The sequence below is a fragment of the Microcaecilia unicolor genome, chromosome 4 (assembly GCF_901765095.1).
Source record: "Microcaecilia unicolor chromosome 4, aMicUni1.1, whole genome shotgun sequence".
Lineage (NCBI taxonomy): Eukaryota > Metazoa > Chordata > Amphibia > Gymnophiona > Siphonopidae > Microcaecilia > Microcaecilia unicolor.
Window position 1 is genome coordinate 27,861,203 of NC_044034.1, and position 18,772 is coordinate 27,879,974.

The 18,772-nt window shown below is 45.0% G+C and overlaps 1 protein-coding gene across 5 annotated transcripts in view; it reads right to left on the reverse strand.

Moving 5' to 3' along the window:
* The window catches only part of PAK1 (p21 (RAC1) activated kinase 1), a 184,353-nt gene that overhangs the window by 42,876 nt on the left and 122,705 nt on the right, over positions 1–18,772 (reverse strand). For all 5 annotated transcript variants that reach the window (XM_030200071.1, XM_030200072.1, XM_030200073.1 and 2 more), the window contains 2 exons: positions 15,384–15,447; positions 801–849 (listed from right to left, as the gene is read on the reverse strand). In XM_030200071.1, the coding sequence (XP_030055931.1) occupies positions 801–849; positions 15,384–15,447 (113 nt within the window). The remainder of the gene's footprint in view (positions 1–800; positions 850–15,383; positions 15,448–18,772) is intronic.

Sequence of the window (18,772 nt, forward strand, 5' to 3'; positions counted from 1 at the left end):
GGAGCCCATCCTTTTGGAATAGGCTCCCCCTTCCCCAGAATGTTGCCCAGTTCCTAACAAATCTAAAACCCTCCTCCCTGCACCATCGTCTCATCCACGCATTGAGACTCCGGAGTTCTGCCTGTCTCTTGGGTCCTGCGCGTAGCCAGTCAAGGTATGTGGAGTTACGATGGTGGGCAGAGAGGTGAAGCAAAATAACCCCCCACACACATATTTTGACCTCCCCCCCCCCCCCCCATTTTTTGTCTGGCTACGAGGCAAATCCTGGGGGGGGAGGAGCAGCAATAGTGGCCCTGCTCCAGGCCTGGCTCAGTCTCTCAGCAGCCCTGGGTACAATCACAATAACTTTCTTACAAGGTCTGCAGTATCACAGTAGCATTTTATCCAGTATACCCTAAGTACACATGGCAGCAAATACTAGATTACTTTGAGGCTCATTTTCAAAGCACTTAGCCTCCCAAAGTTCCATAGAAACCTATGGAACTTAGCCTCCCAAAGTGCTTTGAAAATATGCCTCATTTTCTCTTAGTCCTGAGATAAAAATGAGTACAATGGGAACAGAAAGACTAGACTAGCAAAAGCCCAGGATTTAAATGGAGCTACCTGAGATCAAGTCGAGCCTCTTCACAATTCTGTACCACCAGCCTTGAGTGCTGTGATTGTTTAAACAAAATGCAGTGAGCCCAGCTAACACAACTGAAAATTAGGCCAACAATCATGGAAACCAGAGAAGGTTCACACATTAACTTGAGAGTGAAACTGTGAATTTCTTTTTAAAGCAGCATTTTGCTAATACTTACCTCCTGTCCTGTTGCTATATCCATTGCAGTGTAAACTGTTCCTGAAGCCCTATATAGTGAAAGAAAATATGTGTTAGAAAGATACTATAAAACCACCATTAACCTGCACCTCGAATGTAGAAAATATTTAAAATTACATGGTATAAATTAAAAAAACAAACAAAAAAAATGGGGTATCACCAGTTACGGAGAGACTACATCAAACATGATGTAATACAGAGGATGGGGAAAAATCCCGACATTTGTGAAAATGTTATGTACTGTAAGACTGTAGAGATTTTGTTTTCTTTTTTCCCCCCAAGGAATCAGTCATTTCTTCCCATCCTTAGTATCAACTAGAGTACATCAGCATCAGTTCTCTCCTTTTGGATCAGTTTTTATTTAAGACTAGAACCGAGAAATCTGAGTAGGCAAACTATCAGTAAATCATCTTTAAACAAGAACTCTTTCCACAGAGACATTAACGTAAAGGTCAGGACCCAACACTGTGTTCAAAATGAAGCCTTGTTAGGGAATCTAGGTGAATATGCAGAAGTCAAACCTGCAATGTATGTATGTTTTAAAAAAAATCCAGCCTAGTCATAATCTACAAAAATTCATATAACTTCAGAGAACTACTACTACTACTATTTAGCATTTCTATAGCGCTACAAGGCATACGCAGCGCTGCACAAACATAGAAGAAAGACAGTCCCTGCTCAACGAGCTTACAATCTAATAGACAAAAAATAAATAAAGTAATCAAATCAATTAATGTGAACGGGAAGGAAGAGAGGAGGGTAGGTGGAGGCGAGTGGTTACTAGTCAAAAGCAATGTTAAAGAGGTGGGCTTTCAGTCTAGATTTAAAGGTGGCCAAGGATGGGGCAAGACGTAGGGGCTCAGGAAGTTTATTCCAGGCGTAGGGTGCAGCGAGACAGAAGGCGCGAAGTCTGGAGTTGGCAGTAGTGGAGAAGGGAACAGATAAGAAGGATTTATCCATGGAGCGGAGTGCACGGGAAGGGGTGTAGGGAAGGACGAGTGTGGAGAGATACTGGGGAGCAGCAGAGTGAATACATTTATAGGTTAGTAGAAGAAGTTTGAACAGGATGCGAAAACGGATAGGGAGCCAGTGAAGGGTCTTGAGGAGAGGGGTAGTATGAGTAAAGCGACCCTGGCGGAAGATGAGACGGGCAGCAGAGTTTTGTAGCATGACCAACAAAACTCTTCCAAAGAAGCCCAGGAGATGAAGTAAGTTTAATTGGCTTTATTCCACAAATAAGTGAATAGACTCGACATGGCACCATGTTTCGGCAATAGTGCCTGCTTCAGGAGTCTATTTTGGTTGCTGTACCCAAATGTAGTAGTGACTAATTTGAAAGGGTACTAAACATAAATCAGTCTTTAAAAAGACTATTGATTAAATACACCAAGGCAATAACCTGCTATGATATTGATGGTAGCTGTGTTGAATGGTTCGAAGATACAAAAGCAAAAAAACACTTCATCTGCTGGGCTTCATTGGAAGTTTTGTTGATCAAGTTACTCTCTCTTCCACCTTATCTTGCTCGTAGCGGATCCTGTTTCTCCACTTCAGTGGTTGATTATATATATATATATATATATAATTATATATATATAATCAACCACTGAAGTAGTTAACTATGGACCAGAGTAGCCTATGGAACTTTGTAAGTCTAAGTGCTTTGAAAATGAGCCCCAAAGTGGTGAACTTAACTAGAAACGGTTGACATGGTGAATGGATTCTACTCAGATCAAAGGAAGGCGAGTAATGGGAGTGCCTCAGTAATCGGCACAAGGGCTGATTCAAGTTTCAGGTTTATTTAGATCTTGATATACCACTCATTAGTGAACTTTCTGAGCAGTTTACAATTTAATAAAATGAAAGCAATAGGATGGAAAAGAAATACAAATTCTGACAATATGTTTAGTAGCGCTATAGAAATAAGTAGTAGTAGTAATTCAAAAAAGTAAGCCGCTTAAAATATCAAAGAAAAAAAATATATATCATTCCAGGACTGGATCATGAGCCGCTTGCTGGGAGGGGTAGAGGCAAGGGAGTTTGGAGGAAGAAGAAATACATCTTAAATGAATCTCAAAATAGGAAAGTCTTTATCCCATGTCTGAAATTCTGGTGGGAATGTTCTAATTTCAAAATATAGGCAAGGAGTTCCAAAGGGTGAGAGGTATTACGCTAAAACATTTTTCATGGCGTGAAGTCCAATAATGTGGAAGGAAAAAATATTTAAATAGTTGTTTTGTGCAGACCTGAGTGATCATGAAGGAGTACAAGGTGTCAGTACTGAGAGGGGTACAGCGGAAGTCCCAAATTGTGAATCTTATGAACTAGCATTACCGTTTTATACATTATTCCATGAGTTACTGGCAGCCAGTGTTCTTGGCGAAACAAAAGTTAAATGATCACATTTACATCAGTTAGCAATGAGTCAAGTTTTGTACTATTTTAAGGTGTCAAATGTCAGATGTACGAGCACCATTTAAGAGGGCATTACAGTAATCCAGTTTGCTGATAGAAAAAGAGTGAACCAATATTCAAAGTTATCCCTGGGTAAATATGTGTCTTACTGATTCTATTTAATATATTTGTGAATGACAATATATTTGTGAGCGACATTGCTGAAAGGTTAGAAGGAAAAGTTTGCCTTTTTACAGATGACACAGATTACCAACAGAATGGAACCATAGAGAGAATAGACAACATGAGAAGAAATCTTCAAAAATTTTAAGAATAATCTAAGGCCTGACAGTTAAAATTTAATGTGAAAAAGTGGACAGTGATGCACTTGGGATTATGAGATTAAAGCCAAGAAACAAACAATTTAAGAAAGGGACTTTGTGGCAATAGTGTGAGGATCTCAAGGTGGCAAAACAATGTGACAAGGAGATAGATGGGTGTAGCCAGAGAGGCATAACCAGCAGAAGGAGATATTAATGCTCCTGGAAAGAGTCATTGGCAAGACTTGGGAGTGTTGTGTTCATTTTTGGAGATTGTATCTTGCTAAGGATGCATGACAATGATAACACCCATTTTAAAGCCGATCACAGCAATGTCCCCTCCGGACCTGCGAATTCATTTCAAAAAACTCAATCGATAGCCCATAATGGGAGACACTAATGTCCACTTAGAAAACCTGTCAGACACTAACAGGAGAAAGCTCTGCGCTCTCCTATCTTCTAAACTATGCAATTCCTCCCCTCTCACCAACCCATAGCAAAGGTCACCCGTTAGACCTGGTAATCTTCAGTGACAATGAACACATGAACCCCACTATCAGAATATCAGAAATCTGCTGGGAAGAATCACTATGGTCTGATCACTATAGATACTCATTCGCAATCAACTGGACCCACTTCAAGAAAGTCTCCAACCTACAACATGTTACATCCAGAGGGAGAATAGACCCCCAACACTTTCTGGGATGCTGTACTACCGAAAATGCCTGAAGAAGGAATAATTGACCTGGAAACCAACTGGCCTAAAGCTGGCCTTGAAACTCTGAATGAAATTGCACCTCTCTGCACCAAAACTAAACTGGTACGGAAGAGGAGTGACAGATGGTTCACTCCAGACCTACTGAAACTAAAACGAGAAGAAAACTAGAATGCAAATGGAACAGACAAAATCCGATCTATACAAGGCCAACTGGGGTGCGGCTGTCCACAACCACAAAAAAGCTATAACCTTAGTCAGGAAAAAAATATTAATCTGTGTCAATTCAAAAAGGGGGGTGTAATACAAAGCAACTTTTCCCATTGTCAACTTGCTTACTACACCCTCAATACCTGAAGACGCCGAGATTTAAAAAAAAAAAAAAAAAACTTCCCACAGCAAACCAACTAGCTAAACACTTCCATGCCAAGGTTAATAAGCTCAGAGCAGATCTCCTCCCTCCCCCCCCCCCCCCCCGACAAAGACTCTGACACACCTATGACCCTGTCTCCCAAAGAAGACACCCCAACAAATAGATTATGGAAAGAATTTGACAATACACAGTGGTCTATCTTCAAACTATAAAGTATTCCCCCTCTTACTGCACACTAGATATCTATCCTCTACTTAATGATTGCAACCCCATCATCATTCCATGTCACCGTTCATTCATGGATGGAAAAGAAACTATTGCAGGGAATCTTTCCTCAAAGTTTGGCAGAAATCATCACCAAACCAATACCTAAAGACCCCAGCCAATCAAGACAAATAGTTAACTATGGACCAGTGGCCTCTACTCCATTCTTTATTAAAATAATGGAGGAAATGGTAACCCTACAGCTCAACCACTACTTGGACTCATAAGATATCCTTCCAACATCCCAATCCGGATTCTGTGCGCTATTTAGCACAGAAAGAGTTCTGTGTTCCCTGCAAGACCACATCTGACTACTGCTAAGTTAAGTAAAATGTGCACTGCTACTCCAATTCGATCTGTCCTCAGCATTTGATCTAGTAGACTATACTCTCCTACTATGAAACCTTGAGGAAATGGGAGTCACAGAAAATGTTCTAAAGTGGTTCAGAGGCTTTCCTGGAAAGCAGATCATACAAGGACAAACTGCACACAGACCTATGCCTGAACTGGAGCAACAAGTGTGGGGTCCCACAGCCCCCCCCCCCCCCTCTTTCCCCGGTACTGTTTAATGTCTTTCTCCGCACCCTAAGCTCACAGCTAGATAGAAACAGCTTTCTTCACTACATCTACACTGACGACATCTCGGTGTTAATCCCTACCCAATCAGTCGTCAAAATTGACGCACTCAGGGCCCAACCAATGTATCAACCTAATAGAAAAATGGATCCATGCTCACAAGTTAAAACTCAACACAGAAAAAAAAAATTACTATGTTTTAACGCAAAAACAGAACAAATCCTTAAGACGATTACCATCAATCAAGTCAACTTTACCTTCTCTTCAACCATCAAACTCTTAGGCATCCAAATCGACAGCATTCTTCCTAGAGGCAAAAGTTAACAACCTAACCAAAGCGAATGCTACATACCTGTAGAAGGTATTCTCCGAGGACAGCAGGCTGATTGTTCTCACTGATGGGTGACGTCCACGGCAGCCCCTCCAATCGGAAACTTCACTAGCAAAGGCCTTTGCTAGTCCTCGCGCGCCCATGCGCACCGCGCATGCGCGGCCGTCTTCCTGCCCGAACCGGCTCTTGTTCGTCAGTCCCATATGTAGCAAAACAAAGGCAAGGGAAGACACAACTCCAAAGGGGAGGCGGGCGGGTTTGTGAGAACAATCAGCCTGCTGTCCTCGGAGAATACCTTCTACAGGTATGTAGCATTCGCTTTCTCCGAGGACAAGCAGGCTGCTTGTTCTCACTGATGGGGTATCCCTAGTCCCCAGGCTCACTCAAAACAACAAATATGGTCAATTGGGCCTCGCAACGGCGAGGACATAACTGAGACTGACCTAACAATTTATCCAACTGAGAGTGTAGCCTGGAACAGAATAAACATGGGCCTAGGGGGGTGGAGTTGGATTCTAAACCCCGAACAGATTCTGAAGCACTGACTGCCCGAACCGACTGTCGCGTCGGGTATCCTGCTGCAGGCAGTAATGAGATGTGAATGTGTGGACAGATGACCACGTCGCAGCTTTGCAGATCTCTTCAATAGTGGCTGACTTCAAGTGGGCCACTGACGCAGCTATGGCTCTGACATTGTGAGCCGTGACATGACCCTCAAGAGCCAGCCCAGCTTTGGCGTAAGTGAAGGAAATGCAATCTGCTAGCCAATTGGATATGGTGCGTTTCCCCACAGCCACTCCCCTCCTGTTGGGATCAAAAGAAACAAACAATTGGGCGGACTGTCTGTTGGGCTGTGTCCGCTCCAGATAGGCCAATGCTCTTTTGCAGTCCAATGTGTGCAGCTGACGTTCAGCAGGGCAGGAATGAGGACGGGGAAAGAATGTTGGCAAGACAATTGACTGGTTCAGATGGAACTCCGACACAACCTTTGGCAAGAACTTAGGGTGAGTGCGGAGGACTACTCTATTGTGATGAAATTTAGTGTAAGGGGCCTGGGCTACCAGGGCCTGAAGCTCACTGACTCTACGAGCTGAAGTAACTGCCACCAAGAAAATGACCTTCCAGGTCAAGTACTTCAGATGGCAGGAGTTCAGTGGCTCAAAAGGAGGTTTCATCAGCTGGGTGAGAACGACATTGAGATCCCATGACACTGTAGGAGGCTTGACGGGGGGCTTTGACAAAAGCAAACCTCTCATGAAGCGAACAACTAAAGGCTGTCCTGAGATCGGCTTACCTTCCACACGGTAATGGTATGCACTGATTGCACTAAGGTGAACCTTTACAGAGTTGGTCTTGAGACCAGACTCAGATAAGTGCAGAAGGTATTCAAGCAGGGTCTGTGTAGGACAAGAGCGAGGATCTAGGGCCTTGCTGTCACACCAGACGGCAAACCTCCTCCACAGAAAGAAGTAACTCCTCTTAGTGGAATCTTTCCTGGACGCAAGCAAGATGCGGGAGACACCCTCTGACAGACCCAAAGAGGTAAAGTCTACGCTCTCAACATCCAGGCCGTGAGAGCCAGAGACCGGAGGTTGGGATGCAGAAGCGCCCCTTCGTCCTGTGTGATGAGGTCGGAAAACACTCCAATCTCCACGGTTCTTCGGAGGACAACTCCAGAAGAAGAGGGAACCAGATCTGATGCGGCCAAAAGGGAGCATCAGAATCATGGTGCCTCGGTCTTGCTTGAGTTTCAACAAAGTCTTCCCCACCAGAGGTATGGGAGGATAAGCATACAGCAGACCTTCCCCCCAGTCCAGGAGGAAGGCATCTGATGCCAGTCTGCCGTGGGCCTGAAGCCTGGAACAGAACTGAGGGACCTTGTGGTTGGCTCGAGATGCAAAGAGATCTACCAAGGGGGTGCCCCACACCTGGAAGATCTGGCGCACTACTCGGGAATTGAGCAACCACTCGTGAGGTTGCATAATCCTGCTCAACCTGTTGGTCAGACTGTTGTTTACGCCTGCCAGATATGTGGCTTGGAGCACCATGCCGTGACGGCGAGCCCAGAGCCACATGCTGATGGCTTCCTGATACAGGGGGCAAGATCCGGTGCCCCCCTGCTTGTTGATGTAATACATGGCAACCTGGTTGTCTGTCTGAATTTGGATAATTTGGTGGGACAGCCGATCTCTGAAAGCCTTCAGAGCGTTCCAGACCGCTCGTAACTCCAGAAGATTGATCTGCAGATCGCGTTCCTGGAGGGACCAGCTTCCCTGGGTGTGAAGCCCATCGACATGAGCTCCCCACCCCAGGAGAGACGCATCCATAGTCAGCACTTTTTGTGGCTGAGGAATTTGGAAAGGACGTCCCAGAGTCAAATTGGACCAAATCGTCCACCAATACAGGAATTTGAGAAAACTCGAGGACAGGTGGATCACGTCTTCAAGATCCCCAGCAGCCTGAAACCACTGGGAAGCTAGGGTCCATTGAGCAGATCTCATGTGAAGGCGGGCCATGGGAGTCACATGAACTGTGGAGGCCATGTGGCCCAACAATCTCAACATCTGCCGAGCTGTGATCTGCTGGGACACTCGCACCCGAGAGACGAGGGACAACAAGTTGTTGGCTCTCGTCTCTGGGAGATAGGCACGAGCCGTCTGAGAATCCAGCAGAGCTCCTATGAATTCGAGTCTCTGTACTGGGAGAAGATGGGACTTTGGGTAATTTATCACAAACCTCAGTAGCTCCAGGAGGCGAATAGTCATCTGCATGGACTGTAGAGCTCCTGCCTCGGATGTGTTCTTCACCAGCCAATTGTCGAGATAAGGGAACACATGCACTCCCAGCCTGCGAAGCGCCGCTGCTACGACAGCCAAGCACTTCGTGAACACTCTGGGCGCAGAGGCGAGCCCAAAGGGTAGCACACAGTACTGGAAGTGACGTGTGCCCAGCTGAAATCGCAGATACAGGTCTGTGAGCTGGCAGTATCGGGATGTGCGTGTAGGCGTCCTTCAAGTCCAGAGAGCATAGCCAATCGTTTTCCTGAATCATGGGGAGAAGGGTGCCCAGGGAAAGCATCCTGAACTTTTCCTTGACCAGATATTTGTTCAGGGCCCTTAGGTCTAGGATGGGACGCATCCCCCCTGTTTTCTTTTCCACAAGAAAGTACCTGGAATAGAATCCCAGCCCTTCTTGCCCGGATGGCACGGGCTCGAACGCATTGGCGCTGAGAAGGGCGGAGAGTTCCTCTGCAAGTACCTGCTTGTGCTGGAAGCTGTAAGACTGAGCTCCCGGTAGGCAATTTGGAGGTTTGGAGGCCAAATTGAGGGTGTATCCTTGCCGGACTATTTGGAGAACCCACTGGTCGGAGGTTATGAGAGGCCACCTTTGGTGAAAAACTTTCAACCTCCCCCCGACCGGCAGATCGCCCGGCACTGACACGTTGATGTCGGCTATGCTCTGCTGGAGCCAGTCAAAAGCTCGTCCCTTGCTTTTGCTGGGGAGCCGAGGGGCCTTGCTGAGGCGCACGCTGCTGACGAGAGCGCGCGCGCTGGGGCTTAGCCTGGGCCGCAGGCTGTCGAGAAGGAGGATTGTACCTACGCTTACCAGAAGATAGGGAACAGTCTTCCTTCCCCCATAAAAACGTCTACCTGTGGAGGTAGAAGCTGAAGGCTGCCGGCGGGAGAACTTGTCGAAAGCGGTATCCCGCTGGTGGAGCTGCTCTACCACCTGTTCGACTTTTTCTCCAAAAATATTGTCCGCACGGCAAGGCGAGTCCGCAATCCGCTGCTGGATCCTATTCTCCAGGTCGGAGGCACGCAGCCATGAGAGTCTGCGCATCACCACACCTTGAGCAGCGGCCCTGGACGCAACATCAAAGGTATCATATACCCCTCTGGCCAGGAATTTTCTGCACGCCTTCAGCTGCCTGACCACCTCCTGAAATGGCTTGGCTTGCTCAGGAGGGAGCTTGTCCACCAAGCCCGCCAACTGCCGCACATTGTTCCGCATGTGTACGCTCGTATAGAGCTGGTAAGACTGAATTTTGGCCACGAGCATAGAGGAATGGTAGGCCTTCCTCCCAAAGGAGTCTAAGGTTCTAGAGTTTTTGCCCGGGGGCGCCGAAGCATGCTCTCTAGAACTCTTAGCCTTCTTTAGGGCCAGATCCACAACTCCAGAGTCGTGAGGCAACTGAGTGCGCATCAGCTCTGGGTCCCCATGGATCCGGTACTGGGACTCGATCTTCTTGGGAATGTGGGGATTACTTAGAGGCTTGGTCCAGTTCGCCAGCAATGTCTTTTTTAGGACATGATGCATGGGTACTGTGGACGCTTCCTTAGGTGGAGAAGGGTAGTCCAGGAGCTCAAACATTTCAGCCCTGGGCTCGTCCTCCACAACCACCGGGAAGGGGATAGCCGTAGACATCTCCCGGACAAAGGCCGCAAAAGACAGACTCTCGGGAGGAGAAAGCTGCCTTTCAGGGGAGGGAGTGGGATCGGAAGGAAGGCCATCAGACTCCTCGTCAGAGAAATATCTGATGTCCTCCTCCTCCTCCCACGAGGCCTCACCATCGGTATCAGACACAAGTTCATGAACCTGTGTCTGAAGCTGTGCCCGGCTCGACTCCGTGGAAACACGGCCACGGTGTGAGCGTCGAGAGGTAGACTCCCTCGCCTGCACCGGCGAAGCTCCCTCCGCCAACGTCGTCGGGGAGCCTTCCTGGGAGGCGACCACAGTCGGTACCGCAAGCGGCACCGATGTCGGAGACCTCACCCCGGCAAGGGGCCAGCCGGCGCCTCACTCGACGGTACCGGTGGCGCAAGCACCCCCGGTACCAGAGGGGAAGGGCGCAACAGCTCTCCCAGGATGCCTGGGAGAACAGCCCGGAGACTCTCGTGCAGGGTGGCTGTGGAGAAAGACATGGAAGCCGATGCAGGCGTCGAAGTCAGAGTCTGTTCCGGGCGTGGAGGCTGTTCCGGGCTGTCCAAGGTGGAGCGCATCGACACCTCCTGAACAGAGGGTGAGCGGTCCTCCCGTTGCCGATGCCTACTGGGTGCCGACTCCCTCAGCGACCCAGAGCTCTCGGTACCGATGTGGGAAGGAGACCGGTGTCGATGCTTCTTTGACTTTTTCAAACGAAGCATGTCACCAAAACTTCCCGGTACCGACGAGGAGGACGTAGAATCCAACTGTCGCTTCCTCGGGGCCGAGGCCGAAGAAGGTCGGTCTCGGGGGGGGGGGGGGGGGGGGGGCTGTACCGCAGGAGCCCTCAGGGTAGGGGGAGACCCACCCGAATGCTCACCGCCACCAGCAGGGGAATGGACAGCCCTCACCTGCACTCCAGTCGAAGCACCACCGTCCGACGACATCAGCACTAGTGGAGGTCCCGGTACCACCGACGCCGCCTTCCGATGTCTCGGTACCGACGTTGCAGAGGGTCGATGCCTCGATACAGTCGCCGCCGAGGTCAGAGGTCTTGACGCTGTCGACGTCGATGCACTCGATACTCCCGGTGCTGTTGCCGACGAAGAGCCCGAGAACAACACGTTCCACTGGGCCAATCTCGCTACCTGAGTCCTTTTTTGTAAAAGGGCGCAGACTACAGGCCTGCGGGCGGTGCCCAGCCCCCAGACACTGAAGACACGACGCGTGCCTATCAGTGAGCGAGATTACCCGGGCGCACTGGGTGCACTTCTTGAAGCCGCTGGGAGACTTCGATGACATGGGCGGAAAAATCACGCCGGCGAAATCAAAACTCGTAATTGCGGTAAGGCACCAAAAAGAGGGAGAGAAAAAACTCGACCCGAGGCCTCAAAAGGGCCTACCCCGAAAACAAAAAGAAACTTACCGGGGCAAAAACTGGAAATACAGGAAGGGGAAAAAGACCGAAAGGCCCTCCTCTGAAATCCCTTTTTTTTTTTTTTTTTAAGAAGCGAAAAGTCAAAAAGACGCGAGATGGTCAACTTAAGGGGCGTGAACGGCGCAAACACGACCGTACCGAGCGCGGACAAAAGAAGACTGACGAACACGAGCCGGTTCGGGCGGGAAGACGGCCGTGCATGCGCGGTGCGCATGGGCGCGCGAGGACTAGCAAAGGCCTTTGCTAGTGAAGTTTCCGATTGGAGGGGCTGCCGTGGACGTCACCCATCAGTGAGAACAAGCAGCCTGCTTGTCCTCGGAGAAAAAATGTTTCATTCAAATGAGAAAGCTCCATGCCATTTGGAAGTACTTTGAAACCACTCACTACGAGTGACTGGTGCATGCACTACTATCATCTCTCAACTACCGTAACTATATACTTGGGTTGCACTAAGGCCTTAAGAGACTAAAAACCATTCAAAATACATCAGACTGATCTTCGGGCTATCAAAATTTGACTGCCTCCTCAATCGAACTACACTGGCTACCATTGAGGCCAGAGTGTCCTTCAAACTAGCTTGTTCCTTTTCAAAACTCTACAAGGTTTGATCGCTAGCTATATGCTAGCTCGCTTTTGTTTCACAATCTCTGCAAGAACCAGGAAACAGGAAAAAGCCAACCTATTCACTTTCCCCTCAGCTGAGGGCAAGCTTGCCCTTCACGCAGCCAGACTCTGGAAAGACATTGCCAGATTCCCCTTCACAATCTTACTCAAGTTTCAAAAATAGATTAAAAAAAACTCTTATTCAGAAAATATGTACTATAAATTGTTTTCCCCTCACAATCATGCCTCAGGTCTCTTTAAAAAAAAACAAAAAAAAAAAACCCTCTTATCTAGGAAATAGGTACCATAACCACAATTCTGCCTCCCCCCAAGCAACCCAGTGTAATTCTCAGAGGAATGATCTGATTTTCACACCCCCTTAAAACATTTTTAAGCCACTTAGAACTGAGAAGGTGTTAGTGAGATATAAGCCCAAATGCAATGTAATGAAATGAAATTTAAGTGGGTCAAAGAAAAGTAACAACAATGGTATGGTGTTTGCATCAAAAGATATACGAGAAGAGATTTGATGACCTGGATATGTATACTCTAGAGTAAAGAAGGGATAGAGGTGATACGAATCAGATATTTAAATATTTTAAAGGTATTAATACACAAAACAAATCTTTTCCAGAGACAGAGAAGCAGTAGAACTAGAGGGTATGAATTGAAGTTACAGAGGGGTAACATTAGGAAGTACCTTTTCACACAGAGGATGGTGGATGCCTGAAATGTCCTCCCGTGGGAGGTGGCGGAGACAAAAACAGTAACAGAATTCAAGAATGTGTGAGATAAACACAAAGGATTACTATATGGCAATAATGGCATCAATACAAAAAAACAACAACAAAAAAAAACTTAGTGGTGCCTAGAAGGTAACTTAAAGGCCCACTGCAGGCAGATTTCTACAGTCTGTGTCCCAATTATGGCTAAACAGTTCTGGATGGGCAGGCATGGGCTTTGATGGCAACGCCAGTAGTCGGGAATTAAAACCAGTGCAGGGCAGACTTCTACAGCCTGTGTCCTGATTATGTCAAGAAGAGATCAAAATCAAGTATGCATAAGCTATATCACATTCAATCATAAGCTACGACTTTATCTTGTTGGGCAGACTGGATGGGCTGCTCAGGTCTATTTCCTCTCATCTACTATTTTCTGTTACACCAAGTACAAAAGAATACAAGGACACAGTATGTGTCCCATCCAGGGCTGCCAGGGTGAAGAGGCGGTACACATCTCAGGAAAAGAGGAGACACTTAAAATGATTTGAAAAACAGTATGCTACCATGTTGTTCTGAATATGAGATCTGATGTTTGAGGACTTTTTATAAACTAGGTAATATGGTACTGTGTCACCTAAAAATGCAATGTTTTAGTTTCACTAACTCAAAGAAGAAAAACTGAGGGAAAAGCCATAGAAAATGGTGAACAGATTTTACAATAAGGTTCTCTGATTTAATTGAAATTGAGTAGGTACAGAACAGAAAATGACCAAGCATTTGTGCATTATTTTGCCACTCAAGGGAAACTTATTTTATAGCATCAGATTCTTCATCTAAACCTCTGAAGTAGGAACCCATCTCCAGTCTTAAAAGCAATATCAGGAAATACTTTTTTAAGGAAAGTGTGATAGATGCCTGGAACATCCTCCGAGTGGAGGCGGTGGAGACAAACAATGACAGAATTCAAAAAAGGTGTGGGATAAACACGAAGATCCCTATATAGCAAGAGGATGGAGATCAAAGCATAATAAATGACTTTCACACTTCAAAAAAAAGACACAGGGGTGTAAACATGTATAGAACAGCAGATACAATCCTAAACACAGGATTAGAGGTGGCAATCTGCGTGTTCTACTCAGAACAGCAGATCCGATTCTAGCCACCTTGCTGGGCTGGTCTTTAATGCCATCTGTTACTATGTAGCCTAACCTGGAGCTTCTACCCACAAAACAAACCTTCCAACCCAAAGTTTAGGCAGGACCGTTTTTCAAGGGGTACAGAGTACCGCCACTTTTTCCATTTTCTGCTAAAATTGTCCCATGGGCCCCAAATATTAATGAAGTAGCCCAGACAGGCCCACAAATAGTATCCCCCATAGGAGAAGCAGCGCCTTCAGCCAATTCCTGAAGGCTCATGGAATAATATCGAACACACATAACAGCTCAGCCCCTGCAAAATTGGATATATTTGTATTTTGCACAGTACAGGAATAAATGCATTTCTGTTTCTCTTTTTCTGGTGTTGTACTGTAGCAAAAATGCAGCTTCTTAGGGTCTCCACCAAATCAGTTTTTGTTGCACATAGTTTGTGTAGTGATTTGTAGCAATCCAACTTGTTCTCTTTTCCTAGGGACTAGTATAACATGAAAATAATGTCTTTATAAACTGGTTGCTTGCAGAGAGTGTGGCTATTATGGGGTCCCTCTGTGGTCACCCCACCCCTGGCATCTTTTTTGCTGGGAAAACGCACCAAATTCAGGTATCTTTTTCTAACTTAGCCTGCATAAATAAAACAGCTAAGATCGCCATACTAAGTATTCAGTTCATCTATTTGTTCTACCACCTATTCTTATTTCATTTTCCAATGGCAAATACTTATTTTTCACTGCCAGCTTTTAAATGCTTTAAAATATGTACTTTCAAGTGCAACAGCTGTTTTCTTAGATCCTAATTAACCAAATATATTCCTACCATATTGGTCAATGTAACATCAGCAAGCAAAAATAGTCATCAACTTCCATAACCTCCCACATAACACAAGCTTGGATTACTCATCCCAAAATCTTGAAGTCATATGCTACAAAAAAAAACAAACAATGATGAATTTCTTTTATAAAGATAAAATTAAACTCTGGAGTTTGAGATTTAAACAACTACATCTTGTTCTGAAAATGAAATGTTTCATTTTAAGGTCTTGGTTAGTACTGAGGAAATTTATGGTTACCTATCCACAAAAGTATATTTGGAAACAAGGTCATCTAATGACATAGGTTTTACTCAAATATTATGCAAACCCCCAAAGTTATTGTGGTGTGGAAGTAGTGAGCTATGTTACATTAGTCACATTTCAGAAACTTCCCGCTTTTTCTACAGTCTTTACACTGACAAAGAAAATTCTATACTCACCCTTGTCCAATCTTCTCAAATCTTGTATATTTCTTCTTGGGATCTCCCACACTCACTATACTTCCTTTAAAGAAAAGAAATCCATTAAACTACTTTTCCTAGAATAATGAAATCTGCAAAGAAGGATTTATTGCATATTGTATATTGACTTGCTGGAACTGGTTTCTGAACAGAGAGGGTCATAAGTAGAACAACAAAGGGATAAGTTTAATGTTTGCATGCTTTTGAACAGATTAAAAAAATTCAATTTTTAAATGTAACCCTTTTACCTACCCTCCCCCCCCCTTCCTTTCCAACGGATGCTATAAAGAGGAATCACAAAGAATGGCGTTGGGTTACCAATTGAGAGGCTAGACTTTGCCTTACTGTTCACTATCGATTATAATGTTCTATTACACATTGTGTTGACATTGTAAGTAGTATACTATGCCATACTTTGTATTGTTATTTGAATATTTTTACTGCTGTAAATGCCTATTGCTCATGTTTGATCTATTCTTACTGTAAACAGCCTTAAGTGAATTCCTTCAAAAAGGCAGTAAATAAATCCTAATAAATCAATTAAATAGGCAAAAAGCAAGCAAATGTTAGTTTAACTGGACAAGAACGGGTAAAACTGAATTGATTTTTCACTTTTTCAGAAAGTACAAAGACTAGGGAGGACACTCAATGAAATTACAAGGAAATAGGAGGAAATATTTTTTCACTCAAAGAATAGTTAAGCTCTGGAACTCATTGCCGGAGGATATGGTAATGGTGGTTAGCGTACCTGGGTTTAAAAAAGGTTTGGACAAGTTCCTGGTGGAAAATGGGAAAGCCACTGCTTGCCCGGGATTGGTAGCATGGAATGTTACTATTATTTCGGTTTCTGCCACGTATTTGTGACCTGAATTGGCTACTGTTGGAAGCAGGATACTGGGCTAGACGGACCATTGGTCTGACCCTGTATGGATGTTCTTATATTCTTAACACTACTGTAAACCAAGAACCCTTGGTCAAAATCACAGCATAGCCTCCTGCTCCTTGACTTGAGCAAAAATGGAAGGTGCAGTACTCGGAGTCCTTGTTGAATAGATAAGAAAATAAGGCTTTTATTGCAATGTATGTATGTCAACCAAAAACTAGTAGTGAAGAAAGAAGGATGAAGTGGAGCACACAGATCCCTGGGATGAAAGGGAAACAGCAAGACAAAAGGGCCTTTTAACTAAAGTGCATTAGGCACTTAATGTGCGAATTACTGCACAGTAACTAGTTTAGCATTATTTCAATGATTAGTATGCACTAATGCACACGTTAAGGGTATATTGTATTGGGCAGAGATTATACTGCAGTTAGCACGCAGTATATACCACATACTAGCTTGTGTAGTTAGAAGTGGGTCCACTTGGTGCCTCATAAATAGGGAGTGCTAAGTGCATCCACACTAATTGTGACCAGGGTACTGTGTGCTAATAAATCTTTTAATGTGGAACCACTAATAGTTGCTGCATTAAAGGTGCACTTACTGCACATTAATTTATTAGACTAAGGTGCAATAACTGCAAAATCTTATGTGTTTTAGTAAAATGGCCCCAAATCATCTTAACAGAACTTCAGGACAATGATCAGATTTATTCTTAGTGTAACCTAATCATTAGAGCAACAGGCTAAGAACCATAGAAGCCAGGGTCAAATGCTGTTCTTCTGATGTCTGTAATCAGGAGGAGCTGGAGGAGGCAAAGGGACCGCCAGGAAGCTAGAAGGAAAAGGAGCCTGGGGAAGAAGAAAAGGGGACCTCCAAGGAGCAGGAGAAGGATCCCAATAAGACAAAGTAGTAAGACCTGCCACAGACCCTGAAGAAGGTTTGAAACTCTGGCCATAGGTGGCCTTGGCACTTGAACAACACTGGGCAGCACGCAAAGATAAGTTCAGCTTATAATAAGAAAAAAAAATAAAAAAAAAATAACAAAAGAGAAAACTTGTATTATTGAAAATATAGAAAAATCATAAGGAGGTGGAGGATTTGAGCCGATGATGAGAGTGAATGCTCCCGGGTAACGTAGGCTGTGCCACAATAAGAGGGTGTTCTTTTGAGGTATTTTCCTCCAAGGTTTCTCCCTCTTTCCTTCTGGTGAATTGCTAGATGCGAAAGATATGATTTGAAGTCAACTGGTATAAACCGATAAGTTGAGAAGAGGACTACTGAATATGTACGCTATAAAGTTATCCTCTTCAGCTCGTACTAATATATAATAGAAAAGTGTAATCTTGAGTAAGTCATGTCATTTTCTATTGTCTTAGCTAGAGACTTAGATAGGAAACCTCCTAGGGCAGAAACATAACTATTCTCTCTCCCCCCCCCCCCCCCCCAAATATAGTAACCCATAGGCTTAATGCCAAATATATCCTCCCTCGTATTCTGTCCCTAGATTACAGTATAACATTTGATAAATCATCCAATAAATAAATTCATGTAACATTAGTACCACATTTCATTATGCTGTAGGAAGAGGAGTGGAAATAGCTAAATGAACATCAGATTAGAGCAATGTGCTGGTGAAAGCTGGTAGACAATTATGCTTTATGATCACCCAAGCGCTTGATTTCAACAGTGCTGCCTGCAGCATAAGCTACTATCAATTTAGGCACATGATAATTTTGAGCAATTAGCAATTGTGCCCCCAAGTCCACGTTTCATAGATCAGACATGTCTCCAGCATGATAGTTAATCAATTAGTTTCAACTACATATAACAGATGTCACCCCTCATGTAGGCCAGATTTATAAACAAAGATTTGAAAGGTTCGTCAAATTAAGCAAAATAATATAATCAAGGGTTGGAGTTGCTTTTACATGAAATTATAATTCTAGTTAAGAAATTTCTAGTGTGTTATTTAAAATGTGGGAACTGCAAGATAAAGAATCTATGCTGCCATCGAATAGGGCCCTTGGTTAAGCCTCCCAGAATACAGTACTACTACTTTCTATCAAAAGATCCAAGTCAGGTATATGTCACTCAGGGAGACACTCTAAAGGATAATTTTATGTGCGGTTTAGAATACTAGTATATGTGCATATATGCTGTATATGCACCGTATTTTTCGGACTATAAGACGCACCTAGGTTTTAGAGGAGGGAAATAGGAAAAAAAAAATTTCCTTTTTCCCTCCTCTAAAACCTAGGTGCTCTCGGCGGCCATTTTGAATCTCGCCGAGACCGTCAGGCTGCATACAGGAGGATGGAGAGCAGCGAGCTGGGCAGGAAAGAGGGGGCTCTTTCCTGCCCCGACGTCACTAGACCACCAGGGAAGATCGCGTGACGTGAGTAGGGAGAAGTGGTGACAGGGCCGGGGGGAGGGCGATCCCGAACTCGGAGGGCGGGCGGCCGGCCAGCCAGCCAGCCAAATCTAC